The 22,164-nt window shown below is 33.5% G+C and overlaps 1 protein-coding gene across 1 annotated transcript in view; it reads left to right on the forward strand.

The window, feature by feature from the left end:
- The window catches only part of CUNH8orf34 (chromosome unknown C8orf34 homolog), a 353,639-nt gene that overhangs the window by 270,305 nt on the left and 61,170 nt on the right, over positions 1–22,164 (forward strand). Inside the window, 2 exon segments of the mRNA XM_008710771.2 lie at positions 1,402–1,487; positions 8,342–8,418. Of these exon segments, the coding sequence (XP_008708993.2) occupies positions 1,402–1,487; positions 8,342–8,418 (163 nt within the window).

Below are 22,164 nucleotides of genomic sequence, written 5' to 3' on the forward strand. Positions count from 1 at the left end.
AGATTAACAAAGTATTTATTCTAATTATTAGAAATAAACAAAATAAGAAGAAATAATTGGACAGGTTTGAGATGTAGCTAAATCATTTAAAAGTGATGTTGTTCTTTCAAACTAAAATTTTGAAAATTAATTCAAAGTATAAAATCAATCAAAAAAAGTATAAAATGTACATATTTGACTAAAAAGTGTTATAACTATCAGGAAATTACTTTTGACAATTCTTTAGTTAGCTTATATAATACAGTAAATATGGTTTCATGTGTAGAAGGTAATAATGTAGCCACTAGTATATAATATGCACAAAAATGTGCAGAATTTAATATTAATATTAATTTAACATTAAAAGAATAAAGATGAAAACATAATTTATAGTATTTATAGTTACACAAAAGGTAAAAAGTCATGCATATGTGCTTGAATATGCAAAAGCAAAATGCAATTTAGTAGGTGATTCTACAGTGGCATATAAAAGCAAAGATGTAAAACAGTTGAAAAGTTTAACTTCTGAGCCCGGTACAGTTATGAATTGTACTTGAGTTTGTATTTTTAAAAATATTAATGCTATTTGTTATGCATTTATTAATATTCTCCCATGAGGGCACTTGCCACCAGGTAAATACAAGAAAAAAATATGGGCACTGATAGAAACTTATGATCTCTGGATTATTTGATATATTGTCCTCCAATATTAGCAGAGTTTATTCTTAGGACAGTGTTCCAACAGTTATTAATAAGCTCTACCTCCTTTGATAGAGTGATTTCACAGTATAATATAAATCCAGACTGTTTGAATTAGATATTGCTAATCTCACTACGGTGAGGTGGACACGGAAGTTCAGAAATATATTGTCTTCCCTTCCTGAAGACCCATGGCTATGAGAACCCCAGGAAGTCACACAGATTAGGAATCTTAACTTCCATTGTTGAGACTTACCTTGACCTGCTGGTCTTTAAGCTCAAGTTTGGTTGATTTGAAGAACTGTGTTTAATAAACTTCTGTGTAATCATGGAAACCCTCTCATGCCCCTGGATTCAGAAGTATGGTGAGCCCGCTGTGTTGGACTCCTGCTTTTCTTTCACTCATTTCCCCATTGTAGTTTTAGTGAAGACATTTGCTTATAAACCTTCCTCCAGTTAGGCTGAGAAGAAAAGCAAATTTAGCCTAGACTTATTCTTCCCATGTATATAGGAAAAAAGATGATGATGATGAAAGACTTGTCCTTAAAGGCTAGAAAAACAAAAACACTACATGACAAAGGCTTTAGTAAACCTGTATTTCTACTTTGAAGAAGGATTTCTGATTTTAAGTTTAAAATTTCATAGTCACATCCAGTAGTATATAGTTCATATTTCACAATTCGACATTATTCGAGGTTTCAATGATCATTTTTAATTATTTAGGCTTCAAGGAGACAACTTGGCAGAAAGGACAGAGGAGACATCACAAGCACTTCATTCTCCAGATGAAATAGTCCCAGATTCTTTGGGTAAGTTTTAAATCCAACATTATTTACTGTAATTGAATGGGACCTGAAGATGAAAGAAAGAAAGAAAGAAAGAAAGAAAGAAAGAAAGAAAGAAAGAAAGAAAGAAAGAAAGAAAGAAAGAAAAAGAAAGAAACTAAACAAACATCTTGCCCTTCATGAAATCATGGTAACGGTCAATCATACATACCTCGGGCTGTGTGTGTCAGAAGGTTAAGGGCAAAGGAGAAAAGGAAGCAAGGTGTGTGAATTCTGAGGAGCAGCCTCGTAATGTCTGTGCCTAATTTAGGTACAAACAGGTCAACTATATGTTCGCTCCTCCCCAAACTTTGTCTCTACTTTCAACTTCTTTCTGTAACTTACATTGCGTAGTCCCATTTTCACATTATAGATCCCTTCAGACTTTCCCCGTGGAAATGTCAACACCATACTTGGTTTTCCTCCCTCTATCTCAGCCCTATATTAAATTGGTCTCATAATGTGGCAGTGAATTTCCTCTCCAAACCAGCCTCCTCTTCATTTTCCCTGACACTACCGCCTCTATACTTCTGTCCTTTTTCTCTGCCTACTGGAACAAGCCTGTTAACAGGTACTCCTTGTGCTGTCTTATCTCTTTTCGTTTATTATCTTACTAAAAATAAAGCTGCTTCTTTACCCCATTTTCTATAGGACACAATTCAAACTCCTTAACACAGCATATTATGGAGTGCCTGGGTGGCTCGGTAGGTTAAGCATCTGCCTTCAGCTTGGTTCATGATCCTGGAGTCCCAAGATCACACCCTGCACAGGGTTTCCTGCTCAGTGGGGAGTGTGCTTCTCCCTCTTGCTCTCCTCCCCCGGCTCGTGCTCTCTCTCTCTCTCTAATAAATAAATAAAATCTTAAAAAAAAGACACAGTGTATTAAGTTAATGTCAGGGCACTTCAAAAAATTCCTGCATAAATAAAAAAGTACATATAGTGCCATGACAGTGACGTCTAAGATACACCACCGCTTCATCATTCAGTGTTCTGTCTAGATGCGGCCAGTACATGCAGTTGAGGTAATTAGAAAAGAAGCTATGGGAAAATATTTTCCTCACATTTGGATAGAGAAGGACATATTAAAGAAGGTGAAAAAAAAATCCCAAACATAACAAAAAATTTGACTCAATTATAGAGTGTTAAAAACTCCTATTCATCAAAAGATGCCAGAAATAGGTGAATCAATAAACCACAAAAGTGCAAAATACATTTGCAATATATTTGTCACTGGTTAAAGATTAATATTTAGAATACATAATCAACATACAATTTCATAAAGATCAACAAACCAATAGAAAAATAAGCAACAGATATGAACAGATATCTCACAGAAGAGGAAACACAAATGATCAATGAACATATGAAAAATGCTACCTACTTTAGTAATCAAAGAAAAGCAAATTAAGACCGGAGAGGGATGCTGTTGTACAATCTTTGGTTTGGTAAATTAGGAAATCTGGCAAAAATAAGTGCTGGTGAAGACAGAGATGAAAGGAAATGCATACACTCTAGGTAGGGCATAAACAATTTTGGAAACAGTTTTCCATTATTTTAAAATCTTGAATATTCACATAATCTAAAGCTCAGAAACTCCACTTCTGGGTGAATATCTTAGAGAAACAAGTCTCATATACTATGAAATATGAACAACCTTTGTCGATATGCTGGTGGACAGAAAAATGGATACATTGTGGAATTTGTCCACACACACATAGTATGGATGAAATCAGAGGTGTGCTGGTAAATGTTAACAACTATTTCTTTGAAAAAGAAAGCCCTGATTTATAGATTGATGTTTTTCATGATGTAAATACTACCACTGTGGCTGATTTAAAGCAACTGATCTGAAAATGGCAGGGGGTCTCCCAATCTGGTAGGAGCAAGTTTCAGCTCACAACTGAATGAGTCTTAAAAGCATAATATTGGTTGGAAAAAAAGCAAGTCATAGAACACCATTTTCATAAAGCCAGAAACTAGAAAATCTAAATAATATATTCTTTAGGAAAATATACATAAGTGATAAAATTATATTTAAAGAAGGGAATGAAAGACTCAAAATGGTGGTTATCCTCAGGGGATGGGGAAACAAGGAGATGGGATAAGGAAGGTGCTCACAGGTATATGCAGGTTATTGGAAATGTTCTAATTCTTAAGTTAGGGGGTGGTTTGAGGTGTTTACCATTGTGCTTTGTAACTAAATATACTATATATATATATATATATATATATATTTTTTTTTTTTTTTGTATAATTGACCCTTGACCAACATAGGGGTTAGGGGTGCCAACCCCCTGCACAGTTGAAAATCTGAGTGTAACTTTTGACTCACCAAACACTTAACTGCTAATATAGCCTACTGTTGACCAGAAGACTTACCAATAATATAAATAGTTGATTAACACATATTTTATATATGTTATATACTGTATTCTTACAATAAAATAAGCTAGAGAAAAGAAAATATTATTAAGAAAATTATAAGGAAAATACATTTATAGTACTGCACTGCATTTATTGAAAGAAATCCATGTGTAAGAGGACCGGCACAGTTGAAACTCGTGTTATTCAAGGGCCAACTATACCTACTTTTTTAGATGTCAAATATTAACAACATTAAGCATTAAAAAGCAAAGTGTTGGGGTGCCTGGGTGGCTTAGTCCGTTAAGTGTCTGCCTTCTGCTCAGGTCATAATCTCTGGGTCCTAGGATTGAGCCCCACATCAGGATCCCTACTCAGTAGGCAGTCTGCTTGTCCCTCTCCTTCCAGCTCATGCTCTCTCTCGCTATCTCTGTTCCTATCTCAGTCTGTATCTCTCAGATAAATAAATAAAATTTAAAGGAAAACAAAGTGTTGTGGGAACATAAACCAATGCCAGTGTAGCACAAGACAAGAAATGATAATAGTTTCTTTATACTCAAATCTCTTGTAGTAATGATGAGATGACACACTCCCATGGTCGACCTTTAACATTGACAATGAAAGTTGAACCATGTGGCACTAGTGACATGGAGGACCCAGGTTGGCCATTCCTTGACATTCTAGGTTTGGAGTCAGCCTGGCTTCTCTTCACTGATAGTCTTGCATGTGTACCTTTACTTAAGCCATTCTTTCCTGATTCATAGTAAATTCTTTCTCCTACCCTCTGCCTAGTCAGATCCTATGCTCAAAAGATCATGTCAAGTCTCCCTGGTGTCCAGCCCACACCAATGTTTCCTTTACTTTTTTCCCCTAATAGTTTTTGAATTACTTCTTGTGTGTTGTTCTCACTCAATTGGATTATATGCTTCTTGAGGTTTTCTTGTGTCCCCATCATGCCTTGTATAAAACTAGATGAAAAAGCAGATATTATTTAATTACTGACCCATTACTATTTTTTAATTTTGTCAAAACCGCTGGAATCCACTAATCCACCAAGGAGACATATATCCTTCAGCAATCACATTTGCATAATAACTATTTTAATAATTTAAATTTTTTGGAAAATTTAACAATGCAGCATCACTAATAGGTGGTTGATTATACTTAATTGCACCCACTGGGGGGGAAAATATTCAGTAAGTTCCTTTCTTGGACTGCTTATATCCTGAATTCCTCACATGAGAATTTTAGTAAACCTAATCAGCAAATTACAAAATACAAGTTTCTAATTCAGTACATTCTTTTCCACTTGTTCGATCACTAGATTCAGTAACTATTTTTGGCATTATCCAAACGTGCTGGTGTGATTTTTATGTCAACTGTGCATCCGCATTGAGCTTGACTCAACAAACATACATATTTCTATGGATAGGTATAACTTTCTGCATAAAAAACCTGTTGTGACATAAACAGCAAAAGTAAAACTAATGAGAGGAAGAAGTTGGAGATAGCCAAACATTGTGATAAACTGTATAGATTTCTAGGTTCCTACCTGCATGCCCTATCAACCACACGGGCTAAGTTTCTCAGCCTAGTGCTGCCAGATACTATTAGATTTTGGCAAAATTACTTTGTCTTTCTTTGTTTTGATTTGTTCTCCTCTAAAATGAAAAGACTAGATAAATTCTAGTATTTGAGAAGTTTAGATACTCATTTTTCCCCTCCATGTGATTGAAAAAAGCTCAAAGAGTTAGTTCATTGCTTGTATTTTGAAAATCATTTATACTTTATAAGTACAGTAAGTAAGTACACTTTTATAAAGAAATTGTTCTGGAATAGAGCAAAATAGCTTACACATATGCATCCACCAATTATTGCTAATAAGCAATGCACTCAGAACACTTAAAATATGGAATGTGGAATGTATTCCCCCAAGCATTAAACATTAAGATTTTATTTTCATGATGTCTATTGTCCCTACTGGTATATTAGATTGATATTCTGGCACTAGATTTGGACCATTAAGAAGGGTTCTTTCTAACAGCTTTTAATATGGATATGTAAATTTGCAAATATTCCAGCAGCACTTCACCATTATCCTTCTACGCTAAGTTGAACAATGGACTTCACTATATTGTAGATCTCACTGGATATGGCACCAATAGCCAGGAAGAATTCAACCAAAAGAAGAAGAGAACAGAATATAAAACCATAAGAAGTTTCCACTAGCTTCCCTTTATAAATGTTCATTTTTCTTAAAAAATTAATATTGTAAAGGTGTTCAAGTATATTCCAAGAGAGAAAGAGTCATAGAAAATTATCTTGCTCAACTTGTTTCGAAAGCATCAAGTTGAATACCTGGCATACAGTACTTATTGAATTAAATGAATATACAAATACACAAATAAATGGATGAATGAATTGATTAATACATACATGCATTAAAAATCAAACAGAATGACAGGGTGCCTGGATGGCTCAGTCATTTAAGCATCTGACTTCAGCAGCTGACTTCTCCTTCTGCCCCTCCCCACGGCTCATACTCTCTCTCTCTCTTCTCAAATAAATAAAATCTATACAAAAGAAAAATCGAACAGAATAACAATACTCTTTAAAATCATTAACGGGGGGTGCATGGGTGGCTCAGTTGGTTAAGCACGTGTCAGACCAGCTCAGGTCCTGGGGTAGAGCCCCACATGGGGCTTCCCAGTCATCAGGGGGCCTCTTGACCCTCTCCCTCTGCCTCTCTCCCTCCTTGTGCTCCTTCTATCTCTCTCAAATCAGTAAACAAAATCTTTAAAAATAAATAAAATCATTAACTCACCAAGAAAAACTTGAGAATAGTGAGTATTTCTAACTTAAAAAATCAACAAATCCACAAGAGGGATGGTTTTCTTCTTCTGTATACATAGTTTGTTTTGTAATGTAGAATAGAACATTTTACTATTATTTATTAAGTCAATGTTCTACTTAATAATTTTAATACATAAGTGAAACAAAAAATAGTGAATGATACTAAAATTACACTAATATTTGCTCATAGTCATATAGAATATAATTCAGCCTTGCAGGACTTCAATTATGCTAATTTATGAATTCTAATTTAAAGAGTCAATGTATTGTCCCCCTTACAACGGGGTATTAGTAGGTAGGGGTTCAAGTATTCTTCATAAACGGATTAATATTTTTGAACTTGTTGTAATTCTCATCATCTATCCTGATTTTATCAACAAAAATTTGCTTCTTTTGGATGTCATTGTTCTGTTTGGAAGGGTGGTAGGTAACATTTTAAAATTTATCTATGGCTCAAGAAAGTATGTTGTTCTCCCAAAGTTAGTTTTATGTTGGAAAGAATTCTGTGTTCTAAAAAAAAAATCTACATTTACATCTAGATAAACTATGTGCTCTGGGACTTAGTAATTTTTCTTCTTGAATGTAAAACTCTGAATTATTAGAGACAGAGCTCCATGGTTCAAAAGCTATGATTATGGATTTGCACTAAGTTTTCCACTGTCTCCCTGGTCTTAGGTGACCATTAAGTATTTGAAGGATTTAATGCTTTGATTTTCTTCCCAGAGTGTACATTTTACACAGTGGAAAAAATCCGCCTCCATATGTATGTGAATCTGAAGGAAAGTCTTCCTGAGGAATTCATATGGCTCTTTCAAATATTAATAAATATAAGAAATCAATTTTAAAAGTTTCCAGTGATTTAAAATACTTTCCTCTTAACTGATTCTTGAAATTCAAATAGAAGGTTATTAAAACACAGCCTTTTTCTAATGCTCCATATGTCTATCCTTATTGCAGAATCGTTTATAGCCCTTAGAAATCCTTGTTGTTATAATTAATGTAACTCAGTAGATATATGAAAAGAGTTGTCATCATTTTATTCACGTATTAAAAAGTCAGTACTCACCCACTCCTCAAATCTAGTCAAGCTAAGTAATCACAACTTCTCACTTGATACTTAAAATGCAAAACCCACCACCATTTCATGGGATGCGCCTTTCTCCAAACTTTTCAGAATTTTCCATCCCATTTAATAGGGAACACAAATTGGATCTTAAATTATGTAGCCTAAAAGGAAGAAAGAAAAAAAGAAAGAAAAGAAAAAGATGGTTGAGAGAGAAGACAAACAAATATAAAATTACAAGCCAACAACTGGACATTAATAATAGTTCCAACAGTTAGCTAAATCATATGCCGAAAACAGGCTTGCTCTGACTAACATAACTGCAGCTGTCACACATTTTTTATTTCATTGTGTCCTTCTCAATTAGAAATACTTAACATTTTTCATATGTTGTCTTTAAATTAAATAAACAGCATTCTACTGTTTATTTTAACTCACAAACACTATGATTTTTCAAGAACCAGTTCGGTCACTTTCATATCCTTTTCATAATACGTTTACATATCACAGAGTTAGTAAGCAATATGTGACAACAATTTATTCATTCTTTTTGTAAAAATAGATTCTTTACCCGGGACTGAAGAAGCACTAATGGAAGAAGGTGAAGAATTTGAGAAGGCATCTAAATTAACAGGATCTGTAAGTACATTCATTTACTTACTTTTTTCTTAATTCCTAAAACTATTGGATACTACCAATAGGAAAATCTTAAAATAGGAAATAATATTCTTTAGATTAAAAAATAGTTTCAAATGTGCATTCAGTATATCATCCCACACCTTCGGGCTGAGTGCTTGTATTAGTAGGTGGCCAGCTTGATTACAGGTATAGAGAAAGGCTGGACTAAGCTCTTTCAGCAATTGGGGAAGAAGATTTTTTTAGTTTTAAGATTTTATTTAGTTTATTTCAGAGAGAGAGAGAGCGCATGCAAGAGAGAACAAGCGGGGGGAGGGGGTTGGTGGGGTGCAGCAGAGGGAGAAGCAGACTCCCCGCTGAGCAGGGCGCCCATGCAGGATTCAATCCCAGCACCCTGGGATCATGACCTGAGCTGAAGCCAGGCACTTAACCGACTGAGCCACCCAGGCGCCCAGGGGCCAGAAGATTTGAATGAGTTAGGAAAAGCTAAGTTTTGCTATTATTAACTGCTGGTTTATGCACATGAATATTCTCAAAGATTATGAGCTGCCATTCTAAACTTCGTTAACTATACACATCTTGATAAAAATGAATATTTTGCATATCCTGAAAGTTTACATATAACTTAAACTTGCTGTTATTGGTTATAAAGTCCTTGTGCTATTTTTTGTTAAAGTAGATCTCTTCAATGGAGTATACTGAGACAAAACCCGTTAGGTTTAAGCTTGTCGATGAAATTTAATGTTAAAAGAATAAACACAGAAAAAATAAAATCTGCATGTGAATTCTAAGTGTGAAGTTTATAAAAGATTTTGAGTTGCTGTAAAAATGACTGTGCAATCAGGCATGACCTTAAATTTAATATTTAAACTGGGTTTATGTACTACGATAGTCTCTGTATTAGCTTGCTAGGGCTGCTGTAGGAAAGCACCACAGAGTAAGTGGCTTACACAACAGAAATTTATTTCACACAGTCCTGGAGGCAAAAGTCTGAGAACCAAGTATTAGGATTTGTTTCTTCTGAGGCCTCTCTCCTTCCTCTTAAGTGATCTTCAGATATTAAAAGCCGTTAGCATCTCTCATCCAAGACTTTTTTTCAGCCCAAACACAATCTGTTCTTTCAACAAATTCTTATATTGTGTCGTTTTCAAAGACTTCAGTACCTCTAATACTTTTCTCTGAGCATATCCTTGTTTGCCAAGTCCCCTGTAAAGTGTGGGTTCTGCCACAACCAAGCCCAGGGTTCCGGATAATGTTCCCACATCAGAGAGTATCATGGGGTATGCACTTGATCAAATATTATCTTTGGATTATAATCTGGGGTTTTACTAACTTTTTTAAAGGAAATTTCTGACATTTATAAAATTCAGTATGTTTTGATAATCTCATGATGAAAAAAGCATGTCATCCTTCAGGTTGTGAGAATGTTTCATTCATTACTTTTGGCAAACATTTTTTTTAATTCCCCTGTGAATTTCACCAAAGTCCGTGTATCTCCCTCATATGTAAAAGAATATCACTAGATTCTTTTCCTAATAATCACTTTCTAAAATCAAGATAGATCGTGCCCACGGTATTTGGCTTGCTTAGTAATACCTAATAACCCAAAGACGGAAAGAAAACTTCTCAGTGATTTCAAGCTGCCTGTGAGAGATTTTTGCTTTCTTTTTTCAGTGTTCACATAGTGATCCTAAAGCAAAAATTTGTTCTAAGCCCACTTTATTTGTTTTCACTTATCATTCATTAGATTTTGGGTTCTTAAAAATTCTACAATTATATTTAATGTCAAAAATAACTATTTAATTCTTTTTGGAAGCATGCAGATTATAAACAATACATGGAGAAATAAATTAGTATCAGGACCCTGAACATAATTTCTATACAACAGCTGATTTATTATGAAGAAAACATGGATTTAAAAAAAGTCAGATGATATTTTAGATGCACATTCCCTAAATAATATTTTTTAAGATTGTATTTTTGGTAGATCAAAGAGAAAATTGTGGCTTTATCTAAATATTAATGGAGAATTGGATGAAAACAGAACTTTTTTCCTTATTACCGTAAGAAATGCAAAATACTTCAAAGCAAATTTTGAGTCACATCCTGTAAAAATATAAACATGCCACAAATGTTGAAATCCATCTAGAGCAGTTTCAACACATGCTGTCTTATTTGCTAACTTTCCTTGTTGGGTATTGGATATTAATAAGTAGGTAACAGACTCTTGAAAACTGTTTTCCCCAGTGGCTTAACTTGTGTTTAAAATATTTTGTGAATATTTTGTGAATATTTGACTGAGGTAAAGGGAACATTTAGATTTACATTTTTATCCTCCCCCAAATAAACAAGTCATTTTTTTGAAACTTCCCTTTCCTCCTCCTCCTCCTCCTTCGTTCTGGAATGTTTCTTAGCATATGTACCTGTTATGAAGATTAAAGCTAGATTTGTCAGAGACATCTATTTATTAGAAATGAACCAACAAAAGGAAAATCTTAGGAAGAAAATGTCAAGGAGCAGATACTGGTTAAGGAACTTTTGTTTATTATATATAGTTCATTATATATATAGTGCATAAATACAGCACACAACTTTTTTTAGATCAATGATCCATAAAGATTTGATATTAATGATTTTTTAAATTTCACAATTTCTATAGCTTTCTTAATCTTCACAAGTCTATTTTGTTTTGAAAGTATGAAACACATATATAAACATAATGGGAAGATGAAAAGATAACTAAGAAAGACATTTAACATTCAACATCTTACTGACTTTTTTCTTTTTCCTTTGTAAATCTCTCTTATTTTATTTATTCGTCAATAACAATCAGCCCATCATAAGCAGATTCCTATAGCATTTTATGTAACTAGTCATCGTTTCTTAAAGTAGAAGAAAAATTTTAAAAAGGACTCCAATAGGGAAGGTTTTCCTCAAGTTTTCAGGAGTTACTAAAAGCCTGCTTTTAATACGTTTTCCTTCTGAAGAGTGTTATCTCTTTGAAAAGTTATGTTAAACTAACTAGAACGATAGTAGTAGTAATAATAATGATATCACACGTTTCTACAGCGCTTTTTAATTGTTAAGCATTTTTACACACTTAATATCAATTGTCTCGGAATTCTGCAGTCCTTGTGCACATGGGCTTGACAACCCGTCAGTGAAATCAGTAGTACTCTAAAGTTTAGGTGAGCGTACTGAGCTTCCAGAAGCTCTGGTGGTTTGTCCCATGTCATATAGACAGGGCAGAACTAAAACTCGCATTCCCAGTGCCCCACACTCACAGAACTCGTCAGGGTCCCTACAATTGCTAAGGCAGTAGGGCCACTATTAAATAGCATACGTAATATAGAAAAGATAAAAATTAGGCCATTATCAGTAGCCGACATCAAAGGTAGAATTATTCATTAGATTAAGTAGATAGTGAAAAAAATAGAAGTTTGAGTACTGGATCACGACAGGTAATTTTTAAAAATTATTTTATTTAAATTCAATTAATTAACATATAGTGTATTATTAATTTCAGAGATAGAGGTCAGTGATTCATCAGTTGCGTGTAACACCCAGTGCTTATGTCATCATGTGCCGTCCTTAATGCCCATCATCCAGTTGCCCCATCCCCTCACCCATCTCCCCTCTAGCAACCCTCAGTTTGTTTCCTATGGTTAAGAGTCTCTCATGGTTTATCTCCCTCTCTGATTTCATCTTCTTTTATTTTTCCCTCCCTTCCCTTATGATCCTCTGCTTTTTTCCTTAAATTCCACATGAGTGAAATCATGTAATTGTCTTTCTCTGATTGACTTATTTCGCTTAGTATAATACCCTCTAGTTCCAGCCATGCCATTGCAAATGGTAAGATTTCGGTTTTTTCGGTGGCTGAATAATATTCTATTGTATGTTTATATACCAGATCTTCTTTATCCATTCATCTACAATAGGTAATTTTTTATGAGAGGAAACAATCAGTAAGTTTGGAACCTAAAAGACTAGTCTGCTTGGGTCCTCAATTACTGAAGGAGTCTGAGAAACCAATGCAGCACGACAAGAAGGGGGAATCTAAAAATTAGGGGGAAGGAAAGGTAAAAGGAAAATAATAACACATCTTGGAAAAAATTCCCGTGACAAACGATTCAAAAGTGAAACTCAGGGGATTCTGGAATTTTCTGGATTAGAGGTGAACTTTGATTACTTTAAGCTTGAATAATATTATAATAATATTATAAAATAAAATAATATTTTAAATAAATATAATAATATTTGTTTAGTAATGTAGGGACAAGTAGATGGCCTCTCTCTCTCTCTCTGTCTCTCTTTCTCTTCATTGATTCTTTCTACTTCCACTCACAAGTAGTAAGGTGTAGACTTGATCGTCTGAAGTTGAAATTTCCCACACATACCACATTTTCCCAATATCCCATGAATATGAAGTTAAAAAAGAATAAATTTGGGTTAGATATAAATATGATTATCTTTTGATAACAACTAAAATTGGAAGAGACATAAAGATAAAGAAACATTTATATGCATACTTCCAGTAACACATGCTACTGATGTACAAATTCAGAAAAGAGTTTTGACAGGAAGGACACTGTTCCTAAATGAATTTCTTTTTCCTGGAAAAAATTAGGTGAATCAGTTTTTGTTAACTTAAAAAATTTTCTTAAGCTAATGAAGTACTTAGGTCAGCAAGGAGTTCCACATGTATTTCTATTCCTGCTCTGATCATTAATTAGTACTGTAGAATCTTCTTTTAGCCAATCCTGGGTGCCCTTGGGAATTACGTTAAAAAAAGAATTCCACCACACACAGGGAGCACTGATTGCTGAGAGTTAAGGGAAATTTTGCAATCTGCTGAAATCCTATGACTTTTCACATTACATAGGTTGCTCAAATGCCTTTAATATCTCTGCTCTACAAACCTACACTCTATTTTCAAGCCAAATAGCCTGTGAGTCTCCCCTTGGAGATTCATTTCTTTTATCCCATTTCTTCCTTCCCAGATCTTTATTTCTTCTCTTATAAGGCATGCCAAAAAAGACATATACATTTAAAAGATAAAAAATTACAAAATTATCACATAGACTTAACAACAAACATAAAAAGAATTGTAACCATAGCTTTCAAGTAAAAACTACAGGTAAGGGTATTGAGTGGACCTTTAGACTATTTCTTATGAATTTTGATATCCCTACTTTCTATCTTGTTTCTTACTAATATTATTCCACCCTACACACAACCCTCCCCTCAGGAAAATTTTGTCTTTTCATCCTTCGCTCAACTCAACATCTTACATGTTTCCAATAAAACAGCTTCCAAATTCTTTTTTCATACCCAAGTATAATTTCATGATAAATAAATATTGTTACGCATATTTTGGAAAGTTTATAATTCTATGGAAATTGATTTAAAGAGCTGGTCAATGGAAGCAATGTTGGATGAATTGGCTAGTGAACATGTTGCAGTTTTTTCTTGCATAATGTGTCCAGGGTGAAAAAATGGATAGCAACTCACATTTGTGGAATTAAGACTAAACAAATTTCAACTTGTACTCTTGCAAAGTAAAAAAGAAAAATTAATGTTTCTTATCATCTCACCAAATAGAAGTAATAAATTAGGGTGGATTTCATGTCTTGAAAGATAATGTTGACAATTGTGGGCAGCTAATTGTAGCAATGAATTGTCTGCTAATTGGTATACATTTTGCTCAACCCTAAAGGTTTTTACCATTTCTTTTTCCTTCTAGCCTGTGGAATTTTGCTTGGCTTTTATCACTCACAGATCTAGGACACAAATAACACTGCTTAAAATTAAGTACTATCATAGGAAATTTATCTGACCAAGTTTTGAAATTTGTGAGATTTTTCCTTTTGACATTTTAGGCTGGTTGATTTCTAACACATTGAGGATGGAAATATTGGCCCAAACCTATGCAAATATTATTTCTTAAAACTTCTATGAATTTTTGAAATGTAACTTCTAAATGGCACATTTGAATCAGAAAAAAATGGCCTTAGATGATAAATTATGATGTAATAAATGTTAAAACGTTGATTGTAACTTTTGTCATTAATCAGTGTCTTTACATTATTTCACTGTTTTTCCTTTAGTAAAATTAGGAAATTATTTCTTAGGATCAGTTAAATTCTATATTTTATTTTTTAAAATAAAAAATAAAATAATTCTATATTTTATTTTTAAAATAATTTATTTCTAAAATAATTTAAAATAAAACAAAATAATTTTTAAAATAATTATTTTAAAAAGTAATTTTTAAAATTAAATAATATTTTTAAAATAATTTTTAAAATAATTTAAAAATAAATATTTTAATAATATTTTTAAAATAATAATTTATTTTTAAAATAATTAAAATAATTGAAGGGTGGCCTAATATGCATCGATGTAGAACAAGTTGATTACTAAACAAATGATACCCAAGAAGATGTAAGACAGCATGCTATTAATGTCCTGAGATTCCCAATTCATGATGATAAGTGTGGTGGACAAAAAAGAAAATGCATTTTGACATGTTAGGTATTTTGACATTATTGCTAATTCTTCATTAAAATGATTGCAAGCTACTGAAAATTTCATTTGATTGGTATATAAATTGACTTAAAAGGAAAATAAAAAACAATATCGATTATGTTTGTGTAGTGAGGTAAAACCCTTGTATGTACTCTGATTAGGAACTGTGCACAGTGTGTGTGCTGAAATGGCCTGTTTTGTGTGAAACACATTAAATCAATATTCAGTCACTAAGTGGAGATGAAAAAACGTTAAGATCCCCACAGAAAGGTTTTCCTTTACGTGTTCATCTTCTTCAGCTAAGGGAATGACATAGATTACATAAAAATGATTAGATGCAAAGTGCTTTCCTACAGAAACCTAAACATTTGTGGGCTTCCTTTCCCTCTGAACCACAGTGATCTTACCAAGGTCTTTTTTTGCCTATTATAAGAAGTGGTCACATTAAAGTCTGAGTCTCAGGAATGTGCTGACTCAAACTGAAAAAAATATATATTCCTGCTATTATGTTGATCTAACATGATGTATATTAAAAGAGTATTTAGGAAAAAAATTATTTTAGGAACCATAAATGATCTTGATTATTGGGTCAGATTGAATGATCATCCCTTTTTAAGACAGTGAACACTTTTTGCTTCTTTTCCAAGCATCACAGACTTTTAAAGAGATTTCCAAATGGTAATAAAATACCAACATCAGTATCACATTCAATGTGCAAAATATTTTTAAGTTACAGTTTGGTTTAACTTTCTGGCATCTCTGTTACAGGTTTCTTTATTTCAAATTTGTTTACTTTTATTATAAATATAAAACTATTTATTGTATAAATTTTGGAAGAGCCAGTAAAGAATATGAAAAAAGATGAATTGTCACATTTTATTTTTCCAGTATTTTTAAGCACGTATATCAGTAAACACGTCATATCATAATTTAAATTTTGGAATGTAGTCACCAAGCAACTTTACATTCTACATTTCTTTATATAACATAATGACAATAGTCTCACATAAAATTCTTTGTAAAACTAATTTTAATACCTATATGTTATTGCAGACTTACCTGTTTTAGTATCAATTAGACCAAATATCCAACTTTTTAAAAGTTTAAGACTTTAATTTTTGCGTCAAACCATAACACAGAGTAGTTACATTTGATTTAATGTTAGATTTTTAGGCTGGTTATGACCAACTAATTTGTCCCAGGCTGATGATGGTCATGAATTGGCGATAGACACTTTAGGATCCAGGCAGTCCAGTCCTCCTGGTAATTGTTTTGAGTCCCATTCAGCTGCAAACAGCCTATTCCAGGACCCACTGTATGTTGTACAAATGTTATTTTTCATGTTTGTTTTGAGGTGAAAGGGCTGAGAATCACTGCTTTGGGTTGCTTCTGAGATTTGGGGCTTGGACATAATGCTTTAGAGACCAACCATGCACAAAATCCTCAGTGTCTCAGTGTTTTCCTTGGGCTAGATTCTAAAAAGTGTCAAATAGTATGAACTATTTCAAGTTCTTGATACATAACCAGAAAAAGTTCATTTGCCATTTTAACCAGAAATCTTCCAAAGCCTTACCAGAATTAACTATTCTCTTAAAATGTATAAATGAATAAACAAAAAATTCACAAAATTAGTTTATCATACTGATAAATATAAAATGGAACATTTTTGGTCCTTAAAGTTAGATTTCTTCGCTTACTAGTAAATTTCTTTGATTACTAATGAACACTTTTTACATTTATGTGTTGGACTCATGTAATTTCTATTTTTTATGAATTATTTTTCTTTGCCATTGGCCATATTTCTTTTGGGGCATTTTTCCCCCTTGACTTGTCAGTATTTATTAGGCATTAAAAATAATAATTTTATGTTTCTGGTAAATATTTTTAATAAACTTTTTTGCCTTTTAATGTTGTTTATGATAGTTTTTTTAAATTATACTGAAGCTATACTTTTTCTGATTTCTTTCATTTTTTTAGACATAGCTTTCCCTTCCCAATATTTGATAAACATTTGCCTAAAAGTTCTTTACATTTTCCCCTGCAATTCTTTTATCAATTTTGAGTTCATTTTGGTGGTTATTGTGAAGCATAGATCTAAATACATTCTCAGAGAAAATTTGCTACTGCCATTTGCTTTTGAGAACATTCCCTTTCTTATTAATGTATATTTTTTCTTTTCACTTTATTTATTAGGTATAATAATATCACAATTAATATTTATTTAATTTTAATTTTTACCAGGTGCTTTATAAACATTAATCCTTATTCTTTGCCAATAGGTCTTAATTATTACCCAGCTTACAGATGGGGAGACTAAACTTTAGGATGTGATAACTAGTCTCGTGTTTCTCAGTTTGTAACCCAGCCAGCCAGGATTGTACTTACCCCAGGTGGTCTGAATCAGGGTCTGCTCACTTAACCATTCTACCATGTGGGAAGTAGAGACACAGCCTCAGTTGACTTGTATACTATTTTTGTTTTAGTTCTTGTAACTTTATATGTTTTAATATAGAAAAGATAAAGCCCTCACTTTCATTCTTTTTTTCCCCCAAATCAAAGAATTTAACCCTTATACAATAACTAGCTGCTCTTTATTATAGCTCTGAAGCATGCCTTCTTATATATTTTTTAAATATAGGTTTAGGGTTTTGATCTTTTAAGAGAAGCTTGGTATATCATTTGCCAGAATATAGGAACCTATCCATCAGTTTCTGCAGAATATTTTAGTTTGCTTATATAAAAAGCATTTCACCTAGTGATTTTTATTGTTTCTAAAACAATGCTTCAATAATATTTACAAGAATCTTATAAATTAGAGACAGAACTGATATCTTAACTTTCAGTTATTTTGTTCCACATATTGGGACATTTTGATTCAGAAATAACACAAGCTTTTTGAGAAAAAGGGAAGCTGAGTAATTTTTAAGTAAATATCTCTCTGTGATGTCACAACTATAAAAAGTATTGGTATTTCTTAAGAATCATGAGTCAGATGCCTGTATTTATTTTATTTAAATCTGAATTTCTGGAAATTGTCATTTCCTTTTCAAGTTTTTTGCTTTTTAATATTTATTGAAAAAGTATTTGCATTTCAATGGTAAAAAAGCAAGCATGTCATAAAAGAGAATTTCTAGAAAGATTGCTTAATCAAAGAAGAAATATGAAGGTATTATTGTCTAAGAAGACAATCTTTAAATGATGTCAAGAAAATGTAATTAAGAATTAACAGACCTCTTTACTTGGAGACCACAGAAGTTGAGAAATAGCCATGTAGAGTCTACTTTTTCAAGAAGGGACAAAAGTATCCCAGCCTGGAGGACCTGCAGCCCAAGGACAATAACATGAGAGTGGACAGTACTCAGATCTTAGACATATGAGCCATTTATCTCTGCCTGGGATGCCATTCCCTTACATTTGTCTCCTTCCTGTGGTTCCACCACTTGAGATCCACTTGGGGGAAATCGGGAATACTTTGGTGGATTTGCGTCACTAGATTGCATTTCTGGTGGATCACAGGATACATGAACTCTTCCTGACTCCAATTTTGCTTGCAGTCTTTTCCATGCTCAACATATCCTCCACTTCCAAATCTCTTCTCCTTTCATTTCTGTCTTCTGGCCAACCACACTCATCCTTAGCAGAAATTTCTTCCTACAGAATGCCACCACTGTTTCTCCCAGTCAACTAATCTAGGAAGCTAGCAACCATCCTAGAGCCCTCTGCCTGCTTTGATCCTGGATCAGGGAAGTTACACTCACTGTTTTAACATCTCTCCACTACTCTGTTTGCATTTGTCCACATGGAAGTCCGACCCAGGTATTCTCCTCTGGCAGGTAGTGGACTACAAACCTTCTAGGAGGCCAGATCTTTCTGCTTGAGAGTCACTGCTATGGATATTGATAGGTATGTAGAAGGAATCTATTTGAGAAAGGCTAGCAACTCTCTTAGAGTATATTTCCCTTGAGAGCAGGGACCTTGGCTATAACCATGTGAAGTGCTTCAGCTTTATTTTCATTAGCTTATTTAAAATTGTATAACCACTCTGTGAGATTAAGTTTATCTCCATTTTTAGATGGAGACATTAAGTCTCAGAGAAGGTAAATAACTACCACTAATGGTGAAAGCATAATTGGAACCTGCTATAGACTAAATGTTAGTGTCCCCTCAAAATCTGTACGTTGAAACCTATTCTTTTAATCCCCAACGTGATGGTATTTGGAGGTAGGGTCTTTGGAAGGTGATCAGGTCACAAGGTGGGGGCTTCATGAATGGAAGTAGTGCCCTTATGAAAGAGACCCCAGAGAGTTCACTTGTGCCTTCTGCCTTATGAGGACACAACAAGAAGACAGCCATCTGTGAGCCAGGAAATGGGCCTTCACCAGACAACATACAGAATCTGCAAGTACCTCGATCTTGGACTTGCCAGTCTCCAGAACTATGAGAAGTAAATTTCTGCTGTTTATAAGCCACCCAATCTATGATAGTTTATTAAGACAACCTGAACAGACTGAGACAGAACCCAAGTCTGTCATCCTTGAGATTTTGAATGTCTTTAAGGTCCCGGAAAATTGTGTGAAGTTTGGTCAGGTAACAAACACATTCAATTATATGAAGCAAAAGGATATTAAACTTTATCAGGACTGATAAAATTAGATATAAGAGGCACTTATAATTTCTTATTCTTTAAATTATTTGCAAGTATGTCTGATGAATTCAGTCCTTAGAGATTCAATTAAATATCTGACTGCGTCTTTGAATTACTCTTCAACTTGAGAGAAAGAAAAAAAATAAAACCACGTAAATGCAATAAGTCATGACTAAATGAAAATTGTCAAAAATTCATGAGGAAGTGTTTTATACTCAGAGACTGACTATAGTCAATCTTATCACTTTCACTTTTAATGGACATTAAATTTTAACTGTCTTACTTCTGATCCAAATTTTCAAAACACCAAATTTTCATTTTTCTCTCTTTTTATGATAATGCTTAATTATTCAAATTCTGCCCTGGGGGGCTTTTTCTACAGAATGGAGTTAGTTCATGACCTTTGATTCAACAACTCTGTAGCATTTAGGAAAACCTTCTTATTCTACTGTTGACTGGTTTCCAGCTAGACAACAGAATACTGATGTTCTCCATTTTTTAGACAAGTAACTTTTTCATACCCTTGTTGACATAAAAGGAAAGCAAAGGAACTTACTAAATCATCTTTTATATATTGGAGATTCAAGCATAGCATATTCATTTTTATCTGTGGTTTTTTAGTCTATGCTCAGCCATGATGTGCAGATGTCAATAAATAGTTGACCTTTGATGTGTTTTCACACAGTTGGTAACAGAGACCGTAACAAGGCAAACTTTGTCTTTATGATTTGTGAAAAGAAGCTTAGAGAGAATAGTTGCCTTAAACCACATAGAACTAGAATTTCTTTAGGCTTATTCTGAATGTCTCTTAGAATTTCAGCAAATAGATGGCAGTGTCGCTCGCAAAATCACCAACCAAATTATTTTACCAGTGTTTGACATGAGTCCAGAGATTTCCATGCTATGGATTCTGAGATTATCACCATTATGATATTTTTACCAATAATATAATAAGGTAGAAAGTAAAATTTCTATTGTAATGAGTCATATTTATCTAAAGATATTCGGTACCTAGCACAGTGCCAAGAGCAGGAGATGCTCAATGAATGCTTGTTGGATTGAATTGAAGGAAGAAAAAATACTCTTCGAATATTTGGGTGTTCTTTTATTCATTAGTCACCTTTTCCAAAGGTCTGATGTCCTAAGTGGAATATAATAGTGTCCTTAAACTTAACATTACAACTCTTTTAACTGCATGTAAAGCCACAGTTCTTCTGTCTTGGGTACCTCCCAATTTGCAGGAGCCTGTTGCTTAGGCTGAAAGTTATAGGATGATGTAGATCTGAATAATTTCCATTTTGTGGCCTTTAATTTCTTTTCAAATTCCTCCTTTTATCTAAGTAGGTAACAGTACCTCCTAATCAGATGTTTGAATATGATGGGATATTGTTAATGTCATTGTGATTATGATGTCAGCATAACTCTAAGAGATGGAGTTGTGCTGGAGTTGGCATTAGAAACCAGGAGGTCCTAGTTTTTCCAAGACATGTTCTTTCTTCTAAAACAGGCTTGGAAAGCACTCCCTAAGCAGAATGTCCTTAAAACTACCTTATTTTTGAACTCTTATCTTACAGAAAATCAAATGTCCAGTATCTTCAACCTTTAGTCAGCCATGTGATCATGAAAGTAATCAACCTATATATGTAAAACCATTCTGTACCCATACAACCAATCTGTTTTTCACTTTTGGTGTAGTATTCAATAAATTACATAACATATTCAGTACTTTACTTTAAAATAGGCTTTGTGTTAGATGAATTTGCCCAACTATAGGCTAATGTAAGTGTTCTGGGCATGTTAAAGGTAGGCTAAGCTAAGCTATGATGTTTGGTAGATTAGGTGTATTAAATGCATTTTTTGACTTAGGACGTTTTCAACTTACAATAGGTTTACTGGAGCATAACACCATTGTAAGTTGAAGATCTGTACTTTCCCAAACATGTCTTCATTACTCGTGCTTTTATGCAAATACTTATTATTTTGTTATACCAGTTACATATAAAAGGCAATATTGTATTTATCCTAGTTCTTCATTACAACTTACTGACCATTCGTTTTCAACTCTAAATAACAATTCTCTTCCTCTGAGGTTTATTTTATCTGATACAATGTCAATATACTGCTCACATTCTTCATTGAGGATATTGATATCTCTCATTACCAATCTATCCAACATGCTATCTTGAACTATATTTTACATTCTATTCCTCAAGAGCTTCCATCCAATATCTGGATGGATCGGTCTTCATTTCATTTAGTCTTTTCATGCAAATTGGTATAGTTGACTAACACATTTTTTCTTCTTGAAGCTCCTATTTCTTTTGTTTCCTAAAATACCATTCTCTTCTGATTATCTAGGCTCTGACCATCTAAGTCCTCATTGCTAGGTTTATTCCTCTGTCTACCCCTAAAATTTTGGTGTTTACTGATACTACTTCTTGTCTCTGTTGTTTTTTTCTTTTCATCTTGCATACTCTCTCCAACTAATGTCATTCACACCCATGACTTCTGTGGGCTTTAAGTCTAGTTCTCTCTTCTGGATCTCTCCCTAAGGTTCAGAATTATATATACCAAAC

The sequence above is a fragment of the Ursus maritimus genome, unplaced genomic scaffold, assembly GCF_017311325.1.
Source record: "Ursus maritimus isolate PB19 unplaced genomic scaffold, ASM1731132v1 scaffold_9, whole genome shotgun sequence".
Taxonomy (NCBI): Eukaryota; Metazoa; Chordata; class Mammalia; order Carnivora; family Ursidae; genus Ursus; species Ursus maritimus.